This window comes from Heteronotia binoei, chromosome 20 (assembly GCF_032191835.1).
Source record: "Heteronotia binoei isolate CCM8104 ecotype False Entrance Well chromosome 20, APGP_CSIRO_Hbin_v1, whole genome shotgun sequence".
NCBI lineage: Eukaryota > Metazoa > Chordata > Lepidosauria > Squamata > Gekkonidae > Heteronotia > Heteronotia binoei.
In genome coordinates, this window is record NC_083242.1 from 33,850,290 (window position 1) to 33,878,171 (window position 27,882).

A 27,882-nucleotide genomic window follows, 5' to 3' on the forward strand; every position below is an offset into this window, starting at 1 on the left:
AAGGTAGTCCCCTGTGCAAGCACCAGTCGTTTCCGACTCTTGGGTGACGTCGCATCACGACATTTTCACGGCAGACTTTTTAACGAGGTGGTTTGCCATTGCCTTCCCCAGTCGTCTACATTTTCCCCCCAGCAAGCTGGGTCCTCATTTGACCGACCTCAGAAGGATGGAAGGCTGAGTCGACCTTGAGCCGGCTACCTGAACCCAGCTTCCGCCGGGATTGAACTCAAGTCATGAGCAGAGCTTAGGACTGCAGTACTGCAGCTTTACCACTCTGCACCGCGGGGCTCTTGATAGGCAAGGGCATACCACCCCATTAAAAAGTCTGGCATGAAAAGGTCGTGATGCGATGTCACCCCAGAGTCGGAAACGGCTGGTGCTTGCGCAGGCGACTTACCTTTACCTTTTAGGCCGTCATTTGACTTGGTGCCAGCAAAAGGGAAATGGTCTGTTTAGTCGAAGAGATCTTGAGGCAGCCAGCCAAGAAGGGAAGGGGGTTGGGGAGAGAAGGAAGCCTCAGCAGTAGGGGCCGCCTCTTGCAAATTGGTTGGGCAGGCTTCCGAATTCTGAAATCCGGATCCCGGCCAGAGCCGGGCGACAGAGTGCGAGAGAAGGAGGGAAATCGTATCAAACCAGCCGCCGCCGCAATTGTCGGAAATGCTTTCCTCTCAAAAATATTCTGCATTCCTTGGCCCATTCGTGCGTCTGGGCTTTGTGCCCTGCGCGGAGCAGGGATTTGGAAACATTTGGCACTGGGTTTGGCCCACGGAAATCTCCACACACAAACACACACACACACACACCACCCAAGATGAAGGTTTGTGGGGTTGCCAGTCTCCATCTGATTTTCAGGTGAACATATATGAACATATGAAGCTGCCTTCTACTGAATCAGACCCTCGGTCCATCAAAGTCAGTATTGTCTACCCAGACTGGCAGTGGCTCTCCAGGGTCTCAAGCGGAGGTTTTTCATGCCTACTTGCTTGGATCCTTTTTCGTTGGAGATGCCAGGGATTGAACCTGGGACCTTCTGCTTCCCAAGCAGATGCTCTACCACTGAGCCACCGTCCCTCCCCAGAGGGTGACAGAGATCAGCTCCTCTGGAGAAGATGGCAAAATTCAAAACTGCACCGGTTGAATTTAAAAATTGCTGTTTACCCACTAGAGATACTGACCCAAACCTTTAACTGTATCTTAACTGTATCTTGTCTTGACTCCTGGGAAAGACCGCAGTAGAAGTAAGATTATACAGTCCACCATCCAAAGAAGCCATTTTCTCCAGGGGTGATACAATAACACTGGCGCCGGTTTATTAACAATGGCAAAATTCAAAACTGCACCGGTTGAATTATTACTCTCACGCATAAAGTGTGTAAATAAGCATTAGTACAACATAAAGCCGTTCATCTACGGCTCCGAATCGTGGGTTTTATACCGTCATCACCTGCGACTCCTTGAGCGCTTTCATCAGCGCTGCCTTCGCACCATCCTCAACATCCACTGGAGTGACTTTGTGACCAACACTGAAGTCCTCAAGCGGGCGGAGGTTACCAGCATCGAGGCACTGCTGTTGAAGACGCAGCTGCGCTGGGCAGGGCATATTTCTAGGATGGAAAACCACCGGCTTCCCAAGATTGCCCTGTATGGCGAACTCTCCACCGGCCATCGAAATAGAGGGGCACCAAAGAAGAGGTACAAAGACTCCTTGAAGAAATCCCTTGGCACCTGTCGCATCAACCATCACCAGTGGTCTGACCTAGCCTCAGATCGCAAAGCATGGAGGCACACCATCCACCAGGCTGTCTCTTCCTTTGAGAATGCACGCATAGCTGGTCTTGAGGACAAAAGGAGATTGAGGAAGAATCGCACTGCTACAGCACCAACCCCAAATCAGACTTTTCCCTGCAGCCACTGTGGCCGGACCTGCCTGTCCCGCATTGGTCTTGTCAGCCACCAGCGAGCCTGCAGCAGACGTGGACTACTGCACCCTTCTTAAATCTTCGTTCGCGAAGTCAAGCCGAGAGAGAGAGAGAATATAAAGCAATGCATGCAGCAAAACATTAGAACACGCACCCTCTCATTGCTCCCCCAGTCCGTTTTCCTTGTCTGGACCTCGGGTGGAGTTGGGGGCATCCTTCTGTTCAATTTCTGTCCAGACTGCAAAAAGCAGCAGAAAGCATTGACTCTAAGACCTGTGTTATTGTATCACCCCTGGAGAAAATGGCTTCTTTCGATGGTGGATTGTATAGCCTTACATCTACTGCGGTCTTTCCCAGGGGTCAAGACAAGATTCAGTTAAAGGTTTGGGTCAGTCTCTCTGGTGGGTAAACAGCAATTTTTAAAGGAGAACATCAGGCTTCTACTCCTGACACATTATAAAGGCCCTGTGGGTGTATGCAGGAGACCCCAAACTGACCTGGGATTAGGGCTTCTAACCTTCCAACAACTAAGGTATAATGGAGAATTGAACTGTGGGTATCTGGGGCTCTGGAGGGGCTGTTTTCTTTTAGATAGAGGCACCAAATTTTCAGCATAGCATCCAGCGCCTCTCCTCAACACACACACACACGCACACTGAGTTTCTAAAAGCTTGGACTGGGGGTCGAATTCTACGAGCTCCTAAAGAAGGCACTTCAGTCCTTCTTTATTTCCAAATGAAGGGAAGGGATTTAAAACAGGGTTGTCAAACGTGCAGTGCGGGGGCCAAATGAGGCTCCTGAAGAGCTCCTATCAGGCCCCTGAGCAACTCGCTGTCATTTGCTTCCTTCTCCTTCTCTCGTGCTTCCTTCTGCATCACAGGCTTGCTCAAATGCACAGGAGCTGCAGAGCAAAGCTTCTATTTTCTCCAGTGGCTGAGGCTCCTCCCTTGGGGAGGAGATGGGAGGAGGCAGAGAGTTTTTCCAGGCTCTATCAATTGCATAGCAGAGCTACGGAGCCAAGCCTCTCTTCCTTCTATTGGCTGAGGCTCCCCCCCCCCCCAGTCTCCTGTGGAAGGAAGGAAGGAAAGAGCCAGAGCTTCCTTTGCCCAGTTCCCTGGATCCCATGGGAGAAATACAAAGAATGCATCTTTAAGGCCAATGAGTGCTAACATTTTAAGCATGTTTTAAGTTTTTAAAAAATACATATTTAATTGTGTTTGCGTCCTTTATGAAGTTTATCTCTCTGCTACCTAATCTTAAATAGGTACACGCGTGGCCTGGCCCAACTCCACATGGCTCGGCCCAACAAGGTCTCACTTATGTCAGATCCAGCCCTCCTAACAAATAAGTTCAACACCTCTGAATTAAAAGGCTTGTGGTCCCTGTAAATGGGATGGCCAGGAGTTCAATTGCGCTTGTCACAACCTTGGAGTCCCAGTTTAGTGTAGTGGTTAAGTGCGCAGACTCTTATCTGGGAGAAACCGGGTTTCCCCACTCCTCCACTTGCAGCTGCCAGAATAGTCTTGGGTCAGCCATAGCTCTCTCAAGAGTTGTCCTTGAAAGGCAGCTACTGTGAGAGCCCTCTCAGCCTCACCCACCATGGTCTCTGATTCAGAGAGAAGGGGGGGGGTATAAATCTGCAGTCTTCTTCTTCTTTCTCCTGGCTCCACCCTCAAAGTCTCCAGGCTCCACCCCAAAGTCCCCAGATATTTCCAGATCTGGATTGGCAACCCTACCGCTGCCGAGTCTAAGATTGTGTAAAAGGGGTGTCCAGGGAGTGGAAAAAACGCACATATAAAGTTGTTACAATTTGTATGCTCGCTGATGTGCACATACTTCTTCCGCACAAGGGGAGGGAAGGCAGGCTGTAAACATTTTAGCTATCAAAATAAATGAGGAACGGGGAAGACGAAGGGCCTCTCTCTGCCGGAGACGGGCTTAACGGGGAGTCCCTTTGTAAGCCTCGCGAGCCATCGGAGGTTGCCTGAATGTGAGGCCTGGCTCGTGTCTCAGTCAAAAACCAGGAGGAAATTCCTCTTTTTTAATGGTCCCTCCTTCTTTCCTCACGTCCCAGCGCTGCCATTTGCGCTTTCCTGAAGAAAGACAAAATGGAGAGGGGAAACAGAAGACGAGCATTCCCGCTTGGGGAAAGGGGAGGCCGGAAACCAAGTGGAAATGAGGCTCGCTTTTTTCCGAAGAATGAGGTGTGCTTTTTCAACAATCCCCCGTTGCCTTCTGGGGCGAGCTTCAAAGTTAGGGTTGCCAATCCCCAGGTGGGGTCAGGGGATCCCCCGGTTTGGAGGCCCTTCCCCCGCTTCAGGGTCATCAGAAAGCGGGGGGGGGGGAATGTCTGCTGGACGCTCCCATTATTCCCTATGGAGATCTAATCCCATAGGGTATAATCGAGAATTGATCCGCGGGTATCTGGAGCTCTGGGGAGGCTGTTTTTTGATGTAGAGGCACCATATTTGCAACATAGCTTCCAGTGCCTCTCCCCAAAATCCCTGCCACATTTCAAAAAGATTGGACCAGGAGGTCCAATTCTATGAGCCCCAAAAGAAGGTGCCCCTATCCTTCCTTGTTTCCAATGGAGGGAAGGCATTTAAAAGGTGCGTGGTCCATGGCCAGAACTCCCTTTGGAGTCCAATGATGCTTGTCACACCCTTACTCCTGGCCCCGCCCCCAATGTCTCCGGGCTCCACCCCCAAAGTCTCCTGGCTCCACCCCCAAAGCCCCCAGCTATTTCTTGAATTGGACTTGGCAACGCTATTCAAAGCTGGGAAGTGGACGTATCTGGAATAGCCCTCCCCATAACACACACACACACACACATATGTATACTGCAAAAAAAGTCTGGTCTTCCAAGCCGGCTGGCCAGAGGTCGTCTCCATGGTGACGGCGGGTGACCGAGACCCAGCTGTTGTGGAGGCGCCACCGTGGGGGCCTTGGTTATCTCTGGGCGGTCTGAATGTCTGCTCCGTTTTGAGCTGGCCCAGACGGAGCGATGGTATCGCTTTTTGCTCTGTTGGCGGCCTAATCTTTGGCATCTCCTCTGCTCCAGAAAATCCCGGTGTCGATGCCATTAATTTCCCCGGGAAGCTTCTCCGCACCACAAATGAAGGCATAGCTCAGCCCTGTTTAGTCCAGATTTAGAGACTGGACCAAGGGAAGCCTGAAGGATGGGAGATATTTTACCATATAGGGTTGCCCGGGGTATGAACAACTTGAGTTCCCCCCCCCCCCCAAAGGGCCGCTTAGGCTGGTGGCTTTTAGTCGGGTTTCTGACCTCCAGGGAGGGCCTAGACCAGGAGTTTCAAACATGCGGCCCAGGAGTGAATCAGGCCCCTGGAGGGCTCCTATCAGGCTCCCAAGCAACTGGCTGTCATCTGCTTCCTTCTCCCTCTCTCTCTTGCCTCCTTCTGCATCACAAATTTGCTTTGCAAGGCTTGCTCAATCGCACAGGAGCTACAAAGCAAAGCCTCCATTTTCTCCATTGGCTGAGCTTTCTCCCTTGGGAGGGAAGGGGGAAAGGCAGAGTTTGTTTTTCCAGGCTCTCTCAATCGCACAGCAGAGCTACTGAACCAAGTCTCTCTTCCTTCAATTGTCTGAGGCTTCTTCGACCTAAAAAAAAGAGCCCTGTGGCGCAGAGTGCTAAAGCTGCAGTACTGCTGTCCTAAGTTCTGCTCATGATCTGAGTTCGATCCCCGGCAGAAACTGGGTTTTCAGGTAGCCAGCTCGAGGTTGACTCAGCCTTCCATCCTTCTGAGGTCGGTAAAATGTGTCCCCAGCTTGCTGGGAAAGGCAATGGCAAACCACCCTGTAAAAAGTCTGCCATGAAAATGTTGTGAGAGCAACATCACCCCAGAGTCAGAAACAACTGGTGTTTGCACAGGGGACCTTTCCTTTCCCTTCTACCTAATCTTAAATGACCTGGCCCAGCCCATCCTGACATGGTGTGGCCCAACATGGTCTTAGTTACGTCAGATCCGGCCCTCATAACAAATGAGTTTGACACCCCTGGCCTAGAGGGGCTGTTTTCTGAGGTAAAGGCACCGAATTTTCAGCATAACATTCAGTGCCTCTCCCCAAAATACCCCCCAAGTTTCAAAAAGACTGGACCAGGGGGTCCAATTCTATGAGCCCCCAAAGAAGGTGCCCCTATCCTTCATTATTTCCAATGGAGGGAAGGCACACAGTTCCTTTAAACGTGATGGCCAGTGCTCGCTTTGGAGTTCGATTGTACTTGTCACAACCTTGCTTCTGGCTCCACTCCCAATGTCTCCTGGCTCCACCCCCAAAGTCCCCAGATATTTCTTGAATTGTTTAAAACAATTTTATTTGGGAACATATGGTAACAATATCTATTTCTTGCATCATTAATAACTTTTTATCTATCCCACATTTCTTTCTAACCACCCCTCCCCCCCCCGTTACTTGACCCCCACCGGTGTTATTTACTTAAAATACTAAGAACTAAAATTAATATTCTTCTTTCTTCCAAAGTTTAATCATTATCAAAAATTGTCCAAAGTCCTTTTACTTTCCACTCGTCTTCTACATAACTTCTAAATTTTTTCCACTCCCTTTTAAAATCTTCTAAATCATAGTCTCTTAAAGTTCTTGTTAATTTGTCCATCTCACTCCATGTCATAACTTTTACAATCCATTCCCATTTTTCTGGTATTTTTTCTTGCTTCCACAACTGCGCATACGATGTCCTAGCAGCTGAAAGCAAGTACCAAATTATAGTTCTATCTTCTTTTGGAAATTTTTCCATTTGTAATCCCAACAGAAAAGTCTCCGCAACTTTCTTAAATTCGTATCCCAAGATCCTAGAAAGTTCTTGTTGAATCATCTGCCAATACTTTTTTGCTCTTTCACAAGTCCACCACATATGGTAGAAAGAACCTTCATGTTTTTTACATTTCCAACATCTATCTGGCATCTTATTGTTCATCTTTGCCAACTTTTTAGGAGTCATATACCATCTGTACATCATTTTAAAACAGTTCTCTTTAATACTATGACACGTCGAAAGCTTTATAGAATTCTTCCACAAATATTCCGTAATTTCCATCTGTATTTCTTTATTTACATTAATTGCCCACTTAATAATCTCCATCTTCTCGACTTTTTAGACAGTTTTGTAATCCACATTATTAGGTTATGATCAGCCCCTATTTTAGGTAAAATCTCTATTTTCTTTGTTATAAGGCCTAAATCCTTAGTGCCCCACAACATGTCAATTCTGGAAAAAGTATTATGTCTTGCTGAAAAAAAGGTATAGTCCCATACTTCAGGGTTAAATTTTCTCCATATATCTTCCAGGTTTTCTTATTTGACCAATTCAAAAAAGACTTTGGCAATTTTCCTTCCTTGTTATTTTTTTTCCCAGACCTATCCAGTGTATTCTGGATTGTTCCATTAAAATCCCCCATTATCAAAACTTGGTCATATGTCACTTCATCAAATTGTTGTATAATGTCTTTTTAAAAAGCATCCTTTGCTCCATTTGGTGCATACAGTCCCAATAACAACGTCTTTTTTGCATTTAATATTATTTCTACTACAAATCTTCCATTTTTATCTTTAAACACCAATTTTGACTCCAATTCTTGTTTAATATAAAAAATCACTCCCCTTTTCTTCTGTTCAGCCAATGAATGAAATTCTAGTCCCAATTGCTTATTCCATAAAAATTTATAATCCTTTTGTTTGATATGTACTTCTTGTAAACAAATTATATTACAATTTTGCTCTTTAATCCAATGAAACGTTGCCTTTCTTTTTTGTGGTGAATTTAGTCCATTTACATTCCAAGATAATAATTTGTAATCCATCATGGTGCAAATTCTTTATGTCCTTCACAAAATCTACGCAGTTCCTGTGTGTTTGTAATTGTAATCCTTTTTCCTTGAAGTTCAAAGCTCACACCTTCAGGTAATATCCATCTATACCTCATTTCATTGTCCCGTAATTTTTCTGTAAATTTCTTGTATGCTCTTCTGTCATTTATCACTTGTCTTGGCAACTCCTTCATAATTCTTACTCTGCTGCCTCCCACTGTCTTTTCAAAGTTTTTATTCATGATCTTCCCCACCATTTCTTTTGTCATATACCTTATAACCACATCTCTTGGTAGATTTTTTTTTTTTTGCATTAAGTGAGTTCACTCTATACATATAGTCATACATATTTCTAGTCCCTTCAGGATCTTCCTCCAAAAATTCTGCAATTATTTTTATTATATATTTTTTCAAATCAGTTTCTTCATCCTCAGGTACTCCTTTCAGACGTATCTTAGTCTCCATCCATTTGCAGTCATGAATTCCCACTTTTTCTTGTGTTTTTAACAAGGTGGAATCATGTACTTTCACTCTCCCTTCCACCTCCTGCACTTTCTTTGATGTTACCACAGTCTCATTTCTGAGATCTTCTATATCTTTTTTTAGCTCTTCAATATATTTTCTAAGTTCTTTTTTGGAAGCAGTTATCATCTCCTTCATCCCTTTCATTATCCTGGCTTCCATTGCATCTAATTGGTCCTGCATTTTCTCCAATGAAGCAGTCGTTGCTCGGGTTTGCTTGTGGTCTGACATGTAAAAACACAGAAAATTTTGACCTCAGCAAATTAAATTTCAACTATCAGGTTTGAAAGAGTGAAGCTTGCATTCTTCAATCAGCCTAATTTCGCCATCCTCAGAGCCTCCTGGGCTCAGATATTAATTTTTAAAGTTTTTATTTTCTCCAAAATGGCGGTCGCGACTTTCTGCCTCACTTTAAAAAAATTTCTTTTTTCTCTAGAGGCTTCTAAAATAGTTATTAACAATAATGTCCAATAGCATTTACCTTATAAACGTCACCTCTGTCGGCTCCCCAATTTTTAACGTCCTGAACACTTTAAAAATTTTATTTAATCTTTAGCCTCCTTGCAATGGCCGCCGATGTTTTTCTATGATATTATAGTCCTAGAGTAGGCTGGCTGCTTCGATGATTTCCCTTTTCCATACAATGCTTCCTGCTTTACTTGCCACCAAATCCTGTTTTCACTGGTAGAGAAATCTCACAATACTTGACGTATTTCCTGTGTTGCCTGTGGGAGCTGCAATTCTATGACGATGGGGCTTTTTCTCAAAAACCACAAGCAGACTAGACAATAAATTCCTTTCCACTTTTTAGCACTGTCCTTTAAATTTACAAAGTCCAAATCCCGCCCCTTCTTCTTCCAAGCTTTCTAGATTTCAATTGCCCACCTTCTGATTTTATTTTGTTTAACTTTAATTAGACCCGGAATGAAAGATAGCGATCAGTACCTTTTCTGTAGTTATCCAGATCAACACCGGTCTTGTGTAGCTTTAGCTGTTTAGCAGTATCAAAGAAGATTAGGATCCTGTCGAGCTTATGTCAAATAAATGACTCTGGAAACTTCTGCAGATGATGGAAATGCAACTCGTCTCCGGAGACCCCTCAAATCCTCAAAGGAGCCCCCCCCCCGGGACTCCCTTTTAGCCAAGGTAAATCTCCTCAAAGTTTCCTGTGCATATGTTGGACTGATCTCTGACCGAGAAAAGTAGGCAGTAGGCATTAAATTGCCTTCCACTACCCCGAACAGAAGTTCCAGCCTGTTTCCCTTCTGAGAAGCAGTTCAGCTCGGCATTTTCCAACCCCGGAAGTCCCAGATATTTCTTGAATTGGAATTGGCAACCCTATATGGAATGGAGCCTGGGAAAGTCAGGGACTACAGTGGGGTCCAGTGCCACAGAGAGCACCCTCCGAAGCATCCGTCTTCTCCCCGGGAACTGATCTCTGTCGTCTGGAGGTGAGCTGTCATTCCCGGAGGTCCCCAGGCCCCACCTGGAGGCTGGCATCCCTACTACCAGGAGACATGAGGAGAGAGAGCGAGAGAGAAATGACTCCCCAGACATGTAATTTGGAAGCCCCTGTCAGTCCTCCTGACAAACTGCATCCTTTCCCCCTATACCTCAGCGTAGCCCCCCCCCCCAAACTCTTCCATCATTCCGTCTTCCAGCCCAGAAAACCTAATAATAACCATTTTTTCCCTGTGCAAAAAGAAAGGCGAAACGCCAGCCCTTCAAAGCGCCGCCACGTCATTTTCTCCAGCTGTGCTCGTGCCTCGAACCGGCTTCCGCGTGGGAGCTTCGCTCAGAGAACCTTTGATTTTTCCATGTCTTTGTTCCTCTGATTCTCTCTCTCTCACACACGCACACACACGCGCTGCCTTCCCTTCTCCCCACTTCATTGGGACAAGAGGGGGGGGGTGGTAACGAGCAGGAGAAAGGAAGAAGAGCCAGGATTCATGTGCCAGGTTGCTACAGCCCATAAGGCTCTTTGCCGTGTTTTAATTGAACTGTCTTTTCAGGGAGATATATGCTTTAAAAGCATTCCAGCTGCTGGTGCGCTTTGGGGGAATCCGGCTGTAATGCAGGAGAGCGGAGTTAAAAACGAATTGGGAGGGGGGAAGGGGAGGAGATGAAAGGGGATAAGACTGGGCAGAAAGGCAAGGCAGCGTGTTTCTCAGAGCAAAGGCCAGCTGGAGTCGCGAAGGGACACTTCCAAGATGATCACATGACAGGGTTGCACACAGGACTTCTTTTGTAGCAGGGACTCCTTTGCATATGAGGCCACACACCCCTGATGTAGCCAGTCCTTCAAGAGCTTACAGTAGGCCCTGTTCTAAGAGCCCTGTAAGGAATTCAACAAGACCTCCTTTGCATATTAGGCCACACACCCCTGATGTAGCCAATCCTCCTGGAGCTTACAGAAGGCCCTGTACTAAGATCTGTAGAAGCTCTTAGAGGATTGGCTACATCAGGACTGTGTGGCCTAATATGCAAAGGAAAGCCCTAGCCACACTGGAGGGCCCCAACCTGCTGAAAAGGACCAGACCACCAGAAGGAGCCCCACCCCCCAAAAGCCCCATCGGTGTGTGCTATCCCCGGCATAATGAAGTCACCTGGAAGTGACATCATCGTGCCAGGGACGCTCTAGGACTCATGCTAAAAACTCTGTGGTACAATAGAGTTTTATTGGAAATCCTACAGCATTTCTGGTGTGATGCTCTAGGATTTGAACATATGAAGCTGCCTTATACTGAATCAGACCCTTGGTCCATCAAAGTCAGTATTGTCTTCTCAGACTGGCAGCGGCTCTCCAGGGTCTCAAGCGGAGGTTTTTCACACCTCTTTGCCTGGACCCTTTTTTGGAGATGCCAGGGATTGAACCTGGGACCTGCTTCCCAAGCAGGTGCTCTACCACTGAGCCACCATCCCTCCCCTTGCGCTAAAAACTTGCACTAAAAACTCTATGGTACCATAGAGTTTTGATCGTGAGTTCCAGAGCGACCCTAGGTTGACGTCATCGCACCATGCACGCAAAGAACAAGTCCCCCGCCACAAACGGCGGAGGGACTTGGCACCTCTAGGCCACACGCTTTTGTGCACCAGATCCAGCTTGCACGCACCAGATCCAATCAGAAAGCTCACCCCAATAAATGCCAGTTTCAGAGGGTAGCCGTCGGTCTGCAGTAGAACAGCTAGACTTGAATCCAGTAGCGCCTTAGAGATCAACCTAATTTTCAGTGTAGAAGCTTTGGAGGAGCTTTAACTGTCAAAAGCTTATACCCCGAATGTCTTCTTGGTCTCTAAATGCCCCTGGACTCAAATCTAGTATCTAACAAAGGGAGCTTTGAGTCTTGAAAGCTCACAGACCGAAAACCTTCCAGGTCTCAAAGGTGCCACTGGGCTGGAATTTAGATGCAGAAGAAATGCGTTGTTCATATCCGTTGTTGTTCCCCCTAAAGCGCATGTTTTTCGGCCTTCGTTCTCCCTCTCTCTTTTTGCAAATAAATAAATAAGTGAGCATGAGATGCAGGGACGCTAATGATCTCCACGGGATGCGCTGCGTGAAACGAAAGCAATCTGGGACTCGCAAAGGCCGGGACGTCGTTTGCGCGGTTATGTGCAAGGCAGGCAGACGGAAGGCGGAGAGAAGCCACCCTCGCAAAGTTGTCCGACTTTCTCAGCTCCTGTCAAAATGGAGGTGGGGCCAAGCGGGGGTGGGGGGAAACGAAGGATTGCTGCAACCTTTCCAGAAGAGCTAACTTTCTTCCGGCAGGGAAGCGAAGACGAAGATAAGATGAAGATATTGGATTTATATCCCACCCTCCACTCCGAATCTCAGAGTCTCAGTGGCTCACAATCTCCTTTACCTTCCTCCCCCACAACAGACAAGGTGGGGCTGAGAGAGCTCTGACAGAAGCTGCCTTTCAAGGACAGCGTTTCAGAGTGGCTCACAGTCTCCTTTATCTTCTCCCCCAACAACAGACACCCTGTGAGGTGGGTGGGGCTGAGAGAGCTCTCACAGAAGCTGCCCTTTCAAGGACAACTCTGCGAGAGCTATGGCTGACCCAAGGCTATTCCAGTAGCTGCAAGTGGAGGAGTGGGGAATCCCCACAGAGAATAAGCATCAGATATTTGAGAGTCGCAAGGAAGGGAGGGAGGGAAAGAAAGCAACTTTAACTTTGAATGCATTCTCCAAGTCACCAGCTTCAAGTCAACATGCGTGAATACATGAAGCTGCCCTCTACTGAATCAGACCCTTGGTCCATCAGAGTACTGTCTAAGTCTGGCAGCAGCTCTCCAGGGTCTCGAGCAGAGGTCTTTCACATCTTCTCCTGCCTGGTCCTTTTTAACTGGCGATGCCGGGGATTGAACCTGGGACCTTCTGCATGCCAAGCAGAGGCTCTGCCAGTGAGCCAGGGTCTCAGGTCAAGGTCTTTCCCATCATCTCCTGCCTGGTCCTTTTAACTGGAGATGACGGGGATTGAACCTGGGACCTTCTGCATGCCAAGCAGAGGCTTTTCCACTGAGCCATAGCCTCCCCTCCCCAGCCCCCAGTTCTGTATTGAGCAGCATCATGAGATGGAACATAAACCTGTAGCTGTGCGTTGGGAGGTTGTGTGGGGGTTGGTGAATATTCTGATCATGATTTTAACATTTGACTAGCTTCCTCCTCCCCCTTTGGGCAGACTGCACGCTCAGTTCGATTGTTATGGGTATTCAGGGCTTTTTTTTGGTTTTTAAAGAAAAGCCCAGCAGGAGCTCCAGGAAGCCGCGCTGCAGCTCTCCTTGGCCCCGTGAGCCCGGCCAGCGAACGTTGCCAGCCTAGGAGCACTCACCTGCCCTCTCCTACCAGAGCCCTGGCCAGCTCAGGTTTTGAACGTTGCCGGCCTGGCAGCACTCACCTGCCCTCTCCTACCAGAGCCCTGGCCAGCCCAGGTTTTGAACGTTGCCGGCCTGGCAGCACTCGCCTGCCCTCTCCTACCAGAGCCCTGGCCAGCCCAGGTTTTGAACGTTGCCGGCCTGGCAGCACTCGCCTGCCCTCTCCTACCAGAGCCCTGGCCAGCCCAGGTTTTGAACGTTGCCGGCCTGGCAGCGCTCGCCTGACCTCTTCTACCAGAGCCCTGGCCAGCCCAGGTTTTGAACGTTGCCGGCCTGGGAGCGCTCGCCTGACCTCTTCTACCAGAGCCCTGGCCAGCCCAGATTTTGAACGTTGCCGGCCTGGCAGCAATCGCCTGCCCTCTTCTACCAGAGCCCTGGCCAGCCCAGGTGGAGCTGCGCTCTGGCAGGCTCCGTTACAAAAGAAGCCCATTTCGCCTAAAGTGCAAAGCAAACCGGGGGGGACCCCAAATCAGACATTTCGGTTCCCCATGGATACGTGTAGAATGGCCTTCTCGACCGCGCAGTGCAGCAAGGATCCATCCATCTCCACTGCATCCTGTTTCCTTCCCCAGAATCTGCATCTTGTCAACAACCCCCCTCCCCCCTTAGAAACAGGAAAGCTGGTCCCCCCCCCCCCCCCCCGCTCCTTCCAACCGCAGTCAAGGGCTTCAAAGCCCTGGACTGTTTTTATCACTGCTGTTCTTCGCTGCTCCCCTAATCGACGTCTGTTGTGAGGAGCAGACAGATTCCAGATGGTCCTGCACCAATAGCAGAGCACGTCAGTCGGGAGATATCACTGTTGCAGGGGGGGGGGGGAGTGGGACGGGCAGTTGGAAGCGCATCCAAGCCAGATCTTAGGAGTCTGCAAACGGAATAGCTCTCCGGCACTGTAACAGGATGATAAAACCCTGAAATCCCCAAGGAAGGTGTGCATGTAGGGGGAGGGGAAGACTCTGTCTGCTAAGTGATTTTTCAGGAGGCGGCAACTGGCAGACAGGATGGGAAAACACAGGGAGCGCTAGCTCTTTAGATCCCACCCAATGCCCGGAGGTCTGGGTTGCTGGAGAGAACAGGAAATGGGGCTCATTTCCTTCCTGTCTGACCCCAGCGCCTCTTTGTCTTACCGCATCTCCAAGGTCACATCAGCGGGACCTGCTTCAGTGCTAAAGCTCATCTTGAAACTATGAAGAGGGGTGGTGAATAACGCAGCAGGCATCTGTTTTCCAGCTACCCTGAGAAGGAGGCAAATGAAGATAGAGCACTCTGTGAGGGTTTTTACTAATGCATGTAATACCAAAACAATTTTTATACTAAACAGTATTCGATAGTATTCCAAAAATGCTCTTTTACATAAAAATTGTACAATCTTCTCTCTTTGCTTGCAGAGCTACACAAAGTCCAAGAAATTCCAAAACAGATACAACCGGCTGCAAACGGACTGCGCTTCTGTCCTCTTTTCGGAGTTTCTCTTGAAAGGGCCCAGGGCAAATAGGAGCATTGAGCCAGACCCATCGGAGACAAGAGCACAGCCAATTGAAATGATTTACCCCTTTGGTGAGCAGCCCGACGAAGGAAACTCCGAAAAGAGGACAGAAGCGCAGTCCGTTTGCAGCCACACCTGATTCGGGAGGCGGTCGTATCCATTTTGGGATTTCTTGGACTTCGCGTAGCTCTGCGAACGAAAAAAAGAACATTCTACGATTTTTTTGTAAAAGAGAATTTTTAGAATACTATTGGATATTGTTTAGTATAAAAATTGTTTTGGTATTACATGCATTAGCAAAAACCCTCACAGAGCGTTCTGTCTTTATTTGCCTATTCATACCTGTGAGCTCTCTGTCTTGACATACTCTGAGAAGGAGGGCAGGGAGGGCTGCATCAGCGCTTAGTTCTCGTGGCCCTTTCTTACGTACCCTGGGAAATGCTATTTGCCACTTTGGGATCAGGCAACAATTTTTCTCCAAGCCAGTCTGACCAGGGAACCTGGAGGGTTTTTTTTTTTTTTTTGCCATCTTCGGGGCATCATGAAGGGGTCATTGGGGGTGTGGAGGGGAGGAGGCAGGGGTCATTTTGTAGCAGGAGCTCCTTTGTCTATTAGGCCACACACCCCTGATGCAGCCAATCCTCCAAGAGCTTACAAAAAAGAGCCCTGTGGAGAGGTATTTGTGAATTTCCTGCATTGTGCAAAGGCTTAGACAAGATAACTCTGGAGATCCCTTCCAATTCTGTGAGACCCTGATTTTCTTTTTTGTTGTTCTGAAGCATCCAACTCTTTGCGACCCCATGGACCAATTCACGCAAGGCCCTCCTGTCTTCCACCATCCTCCAATTGTCTGCTCAAATCCGTGTTAGTGACATAAGAACATAAGAGAAGCCATGTTGGATCAGGCCAATGGCCCATCCAGTCCAACACTCTGAGTCACATAAGAGAAGCCATGTTGGATCAGGCCAATGGCCCATCCAGTCCAACACTCTGAGTCACATAAGAGAAGCCATGTTGGATCAGGCCAATGGCCCATCCAGTCCAACACTCTGAGTCACATAAGAGAAGCCATGTTGGATCAGGCCAATGGCCCATCCAGTCCAACACTCTGAGTCACATAAGAGAAGCCATGTTGGATCAGGCCAATGGCCCATCCAGTCCAACACTCTGAGTCACATAAGAGAAGCCATGTTGGATCAGGCCAATGGCCCATCCAGTCCAACCCTCTGTGTCACACAGTGGCAAAAAATTTTTTATATATATATACACACACTGTGGCTAATAGCCACTGATGGACCTCTGCTCCATATTTTTATCTAAACCCTTCTTGAAGGTGGCTATACTTGTGGCCGCCACCACCTCCTGTGGCAGTGAATTCCACATGTGAATCACCCTTTGGGTGAAGAAGGACTTCCTTTTATCCGTTTTAACCTGTCTGCTCAGCAATTTCATCGAATGCCCACGAGTTCTTGTATTGTGAACTCAATACACAATACAGCCACCTCCTCTTTTGCCGTCCCCTTCTTCTTTTGCCTTCTGTCTTTCCCAGCATCAGGGTCTTCTCCAGGGAATGCTCCCTTCTCATTGGGTGGCCAAAGTACTTGAGCTTCAGCTTCAGCATCTGACCTCCCAGGGAACAGTCAGGGTTGATTTCCCTCAGGACTGACTGACTGGATCTTCTTGCAGTCCAAGGGACTCTCAAGAGTCTTCTCCAGGGAGTGCTCCCTTCTCATTGGGTGGCCAAAGCATTTGAGCTTCAGCTTCAGCATCCGACCTTCCAGGGAACAGTCAGGGTTCATTTCCCTTCGGACTGACTGATTGGATCTTCTTGCAGTCGCAGGGCCGGAGCTGGGGGGGCAGAGGGGTGTGCTTGCCCTGGGCGCCACCGGAGGGGGGGCGCCAAATTGGGTATGGAGTCCATTATATTCTGTGGGCCCATAAGGTAGAATGGGCCCATAAGGGAGCACCATTTTTTAATTTTGCCCCCCTACAAAAAACATGTAGCTTCGGTCCTGTGCAGTCCTAGGGAGTCTCATCAGATCACTGTCCCTGTGTAGGCTTGTTGGGATGTTCTTCCTGTAAGGTTCTAGATTCCTCTCCAGAATTTAGTCTCCACGAGGGAAAATCAGGGTCACCAGCTCCAAGTTGGGAAGTTCCTGGAGATTTCAGGGTAGAGCTTGGGGACAGCAGCGTTTGGAGAGGGTAATGCCAAAGACCCCACTCCCCCAAGTTGCCGTTTTCCCCGGGGGAACTGATTTCCAGGCCCCATAGGCTTGCCAAGTCCAATTAAAGAAAAATCTGGGGAATTTGGGGGTGGAGCCAGGAGACTTTGGGGGTGGAGCCAGGAACAAGGATGTGACAAGCATAATTGAACTCCAAGGGAGTTCTGGCCATCACATTTAAAGGGACAGCATGCCTTTTTAAATGCCTTTCTTCCATAGGAAATAATTAAGGATAGGGGCACCATCTTTTGGGGCTCATAGAATTGGACCCTCTGGTCCAATATTTTTGAAACTTGGGGGGTATTTTGGAGAGAGGCACTAGCTGCTATACTAAAAATCTGGTGCCTCTACCTCAAAAAATAGCCCCCCCAGAGCCCCCAATACCCATGGATCAATTCCCTATGATTCTCTATGGGAATCGTTCTCCATAGGGAATAATAGAGTGCCTAGTAGACATTTCCTTCCCCCCCCCACGCTTTCTAAAGGGGGGGGCCTCCATACCAGGGAATTCCCCCCTCCCTGCCCCCTCCCTCTCTCTCACACACACACACAAACACTTACCGTACTTGGTCTTCTTCAAGCAGAATTTGCTGGCTGTGAAAACGAAAGTAAGACTGCACAGGAAAAGAAAGGGAGGGGCCGTTCCTGTTTCCTGTGCAGCCTTAAAAACGGATCCCAAGCTGTAAAACATGATTCCTGCAGATATGTTCTCTCTCCCCCGCCCCCAGACTTTTTAAGAGCGGGGGAGGAGGCTGAAAATTCGGGAGTCCCCAGCCAGGGCGGGAGGGTTGGGAAGCCTAAGGCCCCACCTGGAGGGTGGCAACCTAAATGGATGTGTTTTGTGTGCATGTGTGGACATTTGCACCCGTGAGCACTTAAGCCCCGCCCCCACAGTCAACAGTCACCCATTTCTCATCCTGCCACTGCTGAAATCGCATAATGTAGAACAGGAGTGGAGAACCCTTTTTCTGTCAAGGTCCATATGGATATTTATAACATCATTCGTGGGCCATAAAAAATTATCAACTTAAAAAACTGCTCCGCTAAGGCAGAATGATTCAGGCCAGCAAAATTAATGCAAAATAATTGTTTTTCTATTTGAAGGCATGTGGGGAGAGCTATTCTGGCGTACGGACATGCACGCACACACACACCCCTGGCCTGCCACCCTAGGAAAATGCATAGGTCCAGGGCTTTTTTGTAGAAAAAGCCCAGCAGGAACTCAGTAGCATATTAGACCACATCCCCTAATATTAGCATATTAGGTCACACACTCATTAGCATATTAGGCCACACCATCTAGGATAATCAAGTACAAACTGAACGGGGACAGTAACTTTTTCAGGCCCTGCAGCAATTCTAGCCAGCCAGCCAGGCCCCAGGGAGGCTGCCGCACAGTACATCTGGGCCCTGCGATCCCTGCCTGGCCCTAGGGAGGCTGCTGCACAGCACGGCTGGGCCCCATGATCCTCGCTGACCAGCCAGACCCCAGGAAGGATCCCACATGGCTCGGTTCAGCCCAGTAATCCCTGAGGGCCACACCAAGTGACCACGGCCCTCGGGACGGAGGTTCCCCACCCCGATGTAGAATGATGGCTGTCTGCAAATATTGTTTGGCACTGGGACAACATGAAAACCCTCTTGGCTTTTAAATGAGTCCAGGAGAGGCAACAGCAAAGCACGGTGTGGTATGTGCAGCTGGCAGAAAGTAAGGACCTGTCTTGAGGAAGGGCCCATGGCTTGCTGGTGGAGCCTCTTTGGCATAGTGGTGAAGTGCGCGGACTCTTCTCTGGGAGAACCGGGTTTGATTCCCCACTCCTCCACTTAAAGCTGCTGGAATGGCCTTGGGTCAGCCATAGCTCTCTTATCTGGGAGAACCGGGTTTGATTCCCCACTCCTCCACTTACAGCTGCTGGAATGGCCTTGGGTCAGCCAGAGCTCTCTTCTCTGGGAGAACCGGGTTTGATTCCCCACTCCTCCACTTAAAGCTGCTGGAATGGCCTTGGGTCAGCCAGAGCTCTGGCAGAGGTTGTCCTTGAAAGGGCAGCTGCTGTGAGAGCCCTTCCAGCCCCACCCACCGCACAGGGTGTCTGTTGTGGGGGAGGGAAGGAAAAGGAGATTGTGACCACTCTGAGATTCTGAGATCATGGGATATAAATCTCGCTGGTCTTCTTCCCATCGATAGAGTCAGTTTGGTGTGGTGATTAAGTGTGCAGACTCTTATCTGGGAGAAGCGGGTTTGATTCCCCATTCCTCCACTTGCAGCTGCTGGAATGGCCTTGGGTCAGCCATAGCTCTCGCAGGAGTTGTCCTTGAAAGGGCAGCTGCCGTGAGAGCTCTCTCAGCCCCACCCGCCTCCCAGGGTGTCTGTTGTGGGGGAGGGAAGGTAAAGGAGATTGCAACCACTCTGAGATTCAGAGTATAGGGCAGGCTATAAATCCAATATCTTCTTCATGTTTGGCATGCAGAAGGTCCCAGGTTCAATCCCCAGCATCTCCAAATAAAAGAATCAAGTACTGGGTGACGGATGACGAGAAAGATCCTAAGACCCGAAAGATCTGCTGTCTCTCTGAGTAGACAGTACTGACTTTTGCATTCGGGAAGGTGCTGTGGCTCAGTGGTAGAGTGTCTGTTTGGCATGTGGAAGGTTCCACCCCCCGCATCTCGGGTTAAATGGATCAGGTAGTGGGTGATGCAAAAGAATCCCACCTGAAACCCCAGACAGATGCTGGCAGGATGAGGTACTGGGGGATGTAAAAGACTTCTGCCTGAGACTCCGGAGAAGCACTGCCAGTCCGAGTGGAACAGGGCTTTTTTTTGTAGCAGAACTCCTTTGCATGTTAGGCCACACCCCCTGATGTAGCCAACCCTCCAAGAGCTTGGAATTCTAGCAGGGGCTCCTTTGCATATTAGGCCACACCCCCTGATGTAGCCAATCCTCCAAGAGCTTGGAATTCTAGCAGGGGCTCCTTTGCATATTAGGCCACACACCCTGATGTAGCCAATCCTCCAAGAGCTTGGAATTCTAGCAGGGGCTCCTTTGCATATTAGGCCACACCCCCTGATGTAGCCAATCCTCCAAGAGCTTGGAATTCTAGCAGGGGCTCCTTTGCATATTAGGCCACACACCCCTGATGTAGCCAACCCTCCAAGAGCTTGGAATTCTAGCAGGGGCTCCTTTGCATATTAGGCCACACCCCTTGATGTAGCCAATCCTCCAAGAGCTTGGAATTCTAGCAGGGGCTCCTTTGCATATTAGGCCACACCCCCTGATGTAGCCAATCCTCCAAGAGCTTGGAATTCTAGCAGGGGCTCCTTTGCATATTAGGCCACACACCCCTGATGTAGCCAATCCTCCAAGAGCTTGGAATTCTAGCAAGGGCTCCTTTGCATATTAGGCCACACACCCCTGATGTAGCCAACCTTCCAAGAGCTTGGAATTCTAGCAGGGGCTCCTTTGCATATTAGGCCACACCCCCTGATGTAGCCAATCCTCCAAGAGCTTGGAATTCTAGCAGGGGCTCCTTTGCATATTAGGCCACACCCCCTGATGTAGCCAATCCTCCAAGAGCTTGGAATTCAAGCAGGGGCTCCTTTGCATATTAGGCCACACCCCCTGATGTAGCCAATCCTCCAAGAGCTTGGAATTCTAGCAGGGGCTCCTTTGCATATTAGGCCACACACCCCTGATGTAGCCAATTCTCCAAGAGCTTGGAATTCTAGCAAGGGCTCCTTTGCATATTAGGCCACACACCCCTGATGTAGCCAATCCTCCAAGAGCTTGGAATTCTAGCAGGGGCTCCTTTGCATATTAGGCCACACCCCCTGATGTAGCCAATCCTCCAAGAGCTTCGAGGGCTCTTAGGACAGGGTCTACTGTAAACTCTTGGAGGATTGGCTAAATCGGAGGGGGGTGGGTGTAGCCTAATATGCAAAGGAGTTCCTGCTACAGAAAAAGCCCTGGAGCGGACAGTATTGACCTCAACGGACCAAGGGTCTGATCCCGTATGAGGTAGTTTTGTCTCTCCATCTTACAGTGCGTGTTGGTGGGAGGTGCGGAGGTTTGCGAAGTGGTCCTTCGGATATTCACAATCACATCCCCATTTTCATTTGTGAGATGGTGGAGGGTGGGTGAACACACGCAGGGGAAGGGTATCAAGGAGCGGGTCGCAATGCCCCAGTGAATGCTACAGGCTCCCTCCTTTCCCAGGCTTATCTGAGTCTCAGTGTCTCCCTTCAGTATCACCCTGGATGAGCAGAAAATAGCTGGTGAGGAACAACAGGAGATGTTGTTGTCTTCGCCTCTCCCTTGTTTTGAGTCAGAGCCTTGCCCAGGTCCAGTTTTTGACAGCAGTGGCCTTTCCTTCCAGCATTTTTTTAAAATAAAAAGCCACACACACACACACACTGTGTTGTGTTTTTGTTTCGCTTTTCTAAAAGGCAAAAAATATGTAAGCGGGGAGAAAGGGGGAGAAAGAGGCAGTCATTTGAATCGGCTTGTCTCTCTGCTTCTCTTCGTAGATAACGACACCCGGCCATGCAGTCCTTTCGCGAAAGGTGTGGTTTCCACGGCAACCAGCCGAACTACCAGCCGACTTCTTCGCAAGATTCATCACGCCTGGAGAATTACAGACATCACAGCCAAGCGGGCCCGCACTGTGAACGGCAACGGCTGGTGGCAAAGGAGTACTATGGCCAGCCGCCGCCGCAGCCGCCGCCGCAGCTGCCTTACCAAGGGTACGGCGAGAACAGCACCGTGGAGAAGTACCACCGGGGAAATAAGCAATTACGTGGCCAACAGCTGCAGGGCAGGCCGTCATCCTTTCCAAATTACACTGTCCAAGAGAACAGCCCCTACCCAGCCCGCTATTCCGGGGAGGAGGGCCTGCAGGCTTGGGGGTCGCAGCAGCAGCAGCCACCGCCACCGCAACCTTTACCGGGAGGAGTGGCTAAGTATGAGGAGAACTTGATGAAAAAGACAGCTACTCCCTCGGGCAACAGGCAGTACCACGAGCAAGCCCCTCAGCTCCCGTTCCGAACTCACTCTTTACACCTCCCGCAGCAGCAGCCGCCGCCACCGCAGCCGCAGTCAACCTTGACGTATTCCAAGCTCCCCCGGCAGAAGCTCCAGAATGACGTCTCTTCCCCCATGCCGTTTCCACAGGGCGCCCATTTCCCCCAACATTCCCAGTCGTTCCCACCTTCCTCGACGTATTCCTCGGTCCAAAGTGGGAGCCAAGCCACGCATTCCTACAAAAGCTGTAACGCTCCCTCTGCACCACCTCCGCCGCCCCATGAAAGGGCTCTTGGAAATGCTGCTACCCTGCCGGCTGGGCAAAGGGTCCAGAGTCTGCACGGCTACCAGGCTAACCGTATCAGTTACGACCAGCAGCAGCAGCAGCAGCAGCAGCAACAGTCCCTGCAAGGGAGGCACCATGCACAGGAAGCGCTTCACTATCAAAGCCTGGCAAAGTACCAACATTACAACCAGCCAGGCCAGAGCTACTGCCAACCTGATGCTCCCGTGAGGACACCGGACCAGTATTACCAAACCTTTAGCCCCAATTCCAGCCATTCCCCCGCTCGCTCAGTCGGCCGGTCACCATCATATAGTTCCACCCCTTCCCCATTAATGCCTAACTTGGAGAACTTCCAATACAGCCAACAGTCTCTAAGCACGGGGGCATTCCCAGCCAGCCTCGCTGACCACAGCCACTTCATGCCTTTGCTAAACCCTTCGCCGACGGACGGGGCAAGCCCGGACACTCAGCCCGCTGGAAATTGCAAGAACTTGCAGAAGGAGAAGATCCCTGAGAACCTCCTGTCAGATTTGAGCCTTCAGAGCCTGAGTGCGCTCACCTCTCAAGTCGAGAACATTTCCAATACTGTCCAGCAGCTTCTGCTTTCCAAGTCCACAGGGATAGCTCAGAAGAAAGGTCTCAAAAATTCCCCTAGGACTCCGGAGCAGCTCAAAAGTCAGCACTGCAGCCCCGAAGGTAATAATTACTCTGCCGAGCAAGCAGGGACTCCTCTATCCGACCCCCTCAGCACCCCACAGTCTGTCCACGCTGAAACCCAGGAGGCTGATTACCTGAGCGGGTCTGAAGACCAACTGGAGAGGGGCTTCCTATATTGCAATCAAAGCCGCAGCCCAGCCCGCGTCAACAGCAACTCCAAGACCAAACCTGAGTCTGTTTCCACTTGCTCGGTGACATCTCCAGACGACATGTCAACCAAGTCGGATGATTCCTTCCAAAGCATCCACACCAGCCTGCCGCTGGAGACCTTTACCAAGTTTGTTGCCACTGAGAGGGACTGTCCCAGACTGCTCCTCAGTGCCCTTTCCCAAGAGGAGCTTGCATCTGAGATAATCGGTTTGCAAGATGCGATCAACGAGAAAACAGACAAAGGCTGGGCCAATTCTCCTGTGCCGAGTAAAGACCCTGACAAATCCCCCTTCCAGAATCACAGAACCTGCCTGGACTCAGTGGTCAAGAGCCCATGGTCCAACCAAGGGGACTCAAGTACCCTCACAGAACCTCTGAAGTTAGACAAAACCTTGGGAGGGAATAACCAAAAGAACTTCACCGAGGAGGTTTACGACAACTCCCAGGTGGCATTTACGGCAGCAGACACCAAGAGTTCCATAAAAACGACCAGCTCGGTAGGGTACCCCACCAAACCCAACATCTCAACTGTCACCTCCAGCTCCGAAGCCACAACCTTCAGCTGCTACTCAAACGCTACAGCTAATTCCGTGGGTTCCGAAAATGCCATGGAGAATTTTGACTGGCCAGATGAGAACCTCAGCGACACGTGGAAAGAGCTCGGGTCAAGCCTTCAAGCCTCTGACCTTCCCAAAAGTTTGTTTTCCGGCAAGCTGAGCGAGAGTTGCGAGGAGAAAAAAAACACTTGCTGCCTCAGCCTTTGCGACAGTGAACAGCCAGCTGAGACTGCTGAGATGTTCAGTCAGCAGCAAGCCAACAAGGGCGAGAACTTAACATATGATGAGGCCACTAGAACAGACAATGAACGTTGGCTTGAGGACACGACGAGGCATTCCTGTTCAGGTGGAGACTTCAGCGAACTCCCAATGATGTCCTCGCCAGACCTGAAGGAATCTGATTTGGAACCGGAAGAGTATTCCTCTCTGTGTGATCTAGCTGGATCCGAGCAAAAATCTATGACTTACGACTCGTTCACGCCCAAGCCTGCCGAGAATGCCCCAGCTCTTTCCCTCCAAGAAACACCAGGTTCGGCGGAAGAATCAGCAAATGCGGTTGGGAAGGAGAATACAGCTCCCTCCTCTCACTTGTCGGATCAGTCCGTCATCCTTTTAGGCCCAGCCGTCGGGACTGAAACAAAGGTGAAAAGTTGGTTTGAATCGTCTCTGTCTCACTTGAAGCCGGAGGAGGAGGCAGTGGGAGGTGAAGAGCCCCTTCCTGGAAAGACAGAAACTCCAGCAGCCTTGCCAGCAAAGAAACCAATTCCTCCAGAAAAGGGTCTCAGTGTATCGGAACCAACCTCTTTGGGCAAAAGTCTTCGGAGTAAGAAAGTCCTCAGCAGGTTGTCGGGGGGAGAAGAAATGGAGAAGCCCATGGCGAGCCCTTGTACAGCCACCCAGGCAGCGGGCGTAGTGGCCAACGCATGTTCAGGGCCCAACAATCTGATTGAAATGCCAAGTAAGAGCGCCCATGGGCAGACACCAAGGTTTCCAGCTGAGGGTTTGCCTGCTCGGATGTGTACTCGTTCATTCACTGCCTTGACTGAGCCCAGGATACCGGACCCTCTGGAAGGCTCCAAGGCCTCGGCCCTTCAAGAAAAGCTGGGCAAGAAGCCGCCTTGTGCGGTAAAACCAAGAGCTGCTTTCAAAGCCAGGAAGGCCAATGGGAAGCCTTCTCCAAAGCCAAGCGATCCAGCTCCTTCACTAATCCCTGACGTGGTGCAGAATGAAGATCCAGATAGTCAGAAGGCCAAAGAAGCCGATCCACAAGAGACAGAAATGAAAGATCAACAGTCCATGATCCTCCGCTCCCGCACCCGGACTCAGGCGGTGTTCTACACCAAGCGAAGGAGAGAGAAGAGCTCCTTGGACATGGAGCTCAAGAATGGGAAACCAAGCAAGAAGCTCCATCCCAACAGCCACCTGCCCGGCCCCTGCAAGTTGACCCCTCAAAGCCAGGCTCCAAAAGAGAGCAAGCTGAGCAAGAGAGTGAAGCTGGCTAAAGCCAGGCCAGGAATCAGCGCCAAATTGTCCGAGCGGCCACTTCATGCCTTGAAAAGGAAGTCCACCTTCATCCCCCCAGTTCCTGCTAAGAAAAGGAATTTGGTTTTGAGGAGTAGTAGTCAGAGCAGCATCGAGAAGGATGAAAAGACTGAAGCTGATCCCAGCTTGTTGAAGAGGCTGTCCTCGGCCCCCAAAGCAAAAGTGGTTTCCAAGAATTCCTGTGAGACCTTGACGAAATCCCCTCTGGTGAAAGATTCCCCCGCCGTCTGCATAAAAATCACCTCCCGAGCCGCCTTCCAGGGAGCCATCAAGACAAAAGTGCTGCCCCCAAGGAAAGGCAGGGGCTTGAAGCTGGAAGCCATTGTCCAGAAGATAACCTCTCCCAATTTGAAAAAGTTCGCCTGCAAAACCGCCGCCGTGGCTGTCTCGGCGGCCATCGCCGCCACCGCCACCTCGCACAGTAATCCTCTGAGCCCTTCCCTACCAGAGAGGGAGCAGGCCTCAAAGAATGCAAGCGTAACCCCAGCAGTGGGAGAAGCCAGACCATTAAACTCAGCCGTGTCACAAAAGGCTCCTGCCGCTCCGGCAGCCGAGCAATTATGCAGAAACCCGAACAACAGATCCTTCAGAGGGAAACTAATGAACAGTAAGAAACTGTCCTCCAACTGTTTCAAGGGTGAGGCCTATTCATCTCCCGAGACGCTGCAGCACAGCAGCGACAGCATGGCTACCAACGGCACCGGCCTGCTGCCCAAGAAAAGGAACAGAAAAGGGAAAGCTGCGGCTTTCCGGGCAGCCAAAAATAGCTTGGACAAGTGCCCTCACTTGAGCCCCACTCTGCTGCTGGTGTCCAGAGAGAAGGTGGCGGCGGGGGCAGCAGGAGGGAAAGTAGAAGAGAGACAAAGAGAGGGGAAGAAACCCAAGGCCGAGGACAAAGGCTTCGGCAGCGCCGAGAGCTCAGAGGGGAAAGCCTCCCAGGCCCAAACCCGGGCGCAGAAGCAGCGTGCCAACCACTCAAACTACAACGGCTACACGAAGAGACAAAGGAAGCGCCTCAGCCGCCGGAAGGCCAAAAGCGTGCCCTCGAGGTGTAAGAGCCGGGCCAAGAGGCGGCACCAACAGCAGAACCCGCTGCTGAGCCCCACCGAGCCAGAAATCCGGCTGAAGTACGTATCGTGCAAACGGCTGAGGGCAGATAGCCGGGCGCCCCCTTTCTCCCCGTACGTCCGAGTCGAGAAGCGGGATGAGTTCGTCACCACCTGCACCATTGTCAACTGCCCAGCCGAAGAGGCCAAGCTCCACAACGAACGTTCTTCGTCCGGTCAGGGCGGACTTTTCAGGACTGCCCATTTGCAGCCCCAGGCAATCCTACCTCTGTCGTCCACCATGCACCTCGGCCCGGTGGTCTCCAAGACCCTCAATGCCACCTGCCTGGTCTGCTGCCTGTGCCGGAACCCGGCCAATTATAAAGACCAAGGGGACCTCTGCGGCCCGTATTACCCCGAGGATAGCCTGCCGAAAAAGAAGTCGAGGCTGAAAGAGAAGATCAAAGTGGAGGGGGTGGGCGAAGAGCCTCCTTCGCCTCCTCTGGCAGATCGACTGCTCAAAGCGACAGATAATAATTGTGCAACTAGTACGTCGTCGGGTGGAAAACCGCCAAGGTTGGACAGTGGCGCTGACTCAGCAAAACAGAGTGCTCTCCGCTCCAGTTCGAGGGGGATGTTTAGGAAACTACAAAGCTGCTACTGCTGCGATGAGAGGACAGAGGGAGAGGAGGCGGTGGCAGCGGTGGCGGCTGCCGAGAAGCCCAGGAGGCACGAGTGCGGCAAAGCCGAGTCGCCGTCTCCGGAGTCGGTCGGAGACACACAAGAGCACTGGGTCCATGAGGCCTGCGCGATATGGACAGCTGGGGTTTACCTGGTGGCGGGGAAGCTCTATGGACTTCAAGAGGCAATAAAGATGGCTGCCAACGCGGTAAGAGCCTCGCCCTTAGCGTAAGATCTCTGGTGGTAGGCCACCAAAGCTGCGGAACAATCTCACGTAAGCTAAAAGGGGCAGGTCAAGCCCTGATTTTGGGGGGAGGGGGTCAAAATGAATTTGGGATGCCTCACCCAGAAAGCCAACTTGGACATTAGCATGGCAGCCATTTTGGTGTTTGATTGGAAGCTGGGTGGTGGGGCAGGGAATACTTCCTGGCCACAAGGGTTACGGTTTCCGGTCCACTCCATTGGATTTGTCAGTTGCCACTGGTGAAGGAAGTGGGGGGTATTTTTGATGCTCAGCTACCATCCAGTGAAGGTCCCCCCCCCCCACACACACACACTTTTGCTTGGAAACTTTTGAAGTTCCATCAAGAGCAAGAGAGAAACTTGGTTCTGAGCAGGGGTGGAATTCGAGCAGGAGCTCCTTTGCATATTAGGCCACACACCCCTGATGTAGCTATTCCTCCAAGAGCTTACAAAAGAAGAGCCTTGCAAGCTCTGGGAGAATTGGCGACATCAGGGGGGGTGTGGCCTAATATGCAAAGGAGCTCCTGCTCGAATTCCACCCCTGGTTCTGAAGGAGGTGCCAATTTTGCCCATACTTGGTAGCCAACCTTTCTGAGGGTTCCCCCTCTTCTTCCCCACCTACCTTCTCCAGTGAATAGTAGGTGCAGCTGCATAACAATCCCTGGGTTAGGAGAGCAGCCAGCCAGCCATCCACCAGGGGCTTTGCCACGCCCCCATCAGCCTTCATTAACCCCTGGAGAAGCCCGCGCCACCCTTTCTCCACTTCTGATGTGATTTTGGGT

At 50.4% G+C, this 27,882-nt stretch overlaps 1 protein-coding gene across 1 annotated transcript in view; it reads left to right on the forward strand.

Annotated features, from left to right (window-relative positions):
* Positions 1 to 27,882, forward strand: part of RAI1 (retinoic acid induced 1) — a 310,158-nt gene that overhangs the window by 261,506 nt on the left and 20,770 nt on the right. Inside the window, exon 2 of the mRNA XM_060261048.1 lies at positions 21,386 to 27,065. Coding sequence (XP_060117031.1) covers positions 21,402 to 27,065 — 5,664 coding nt within the window. The 5' untranslated portion in view covers positions 21,386 to 21,401. The remainder of the gene's footprint in view (positions 1 to 21,385; positions 27,066 to 27,882) is intronic.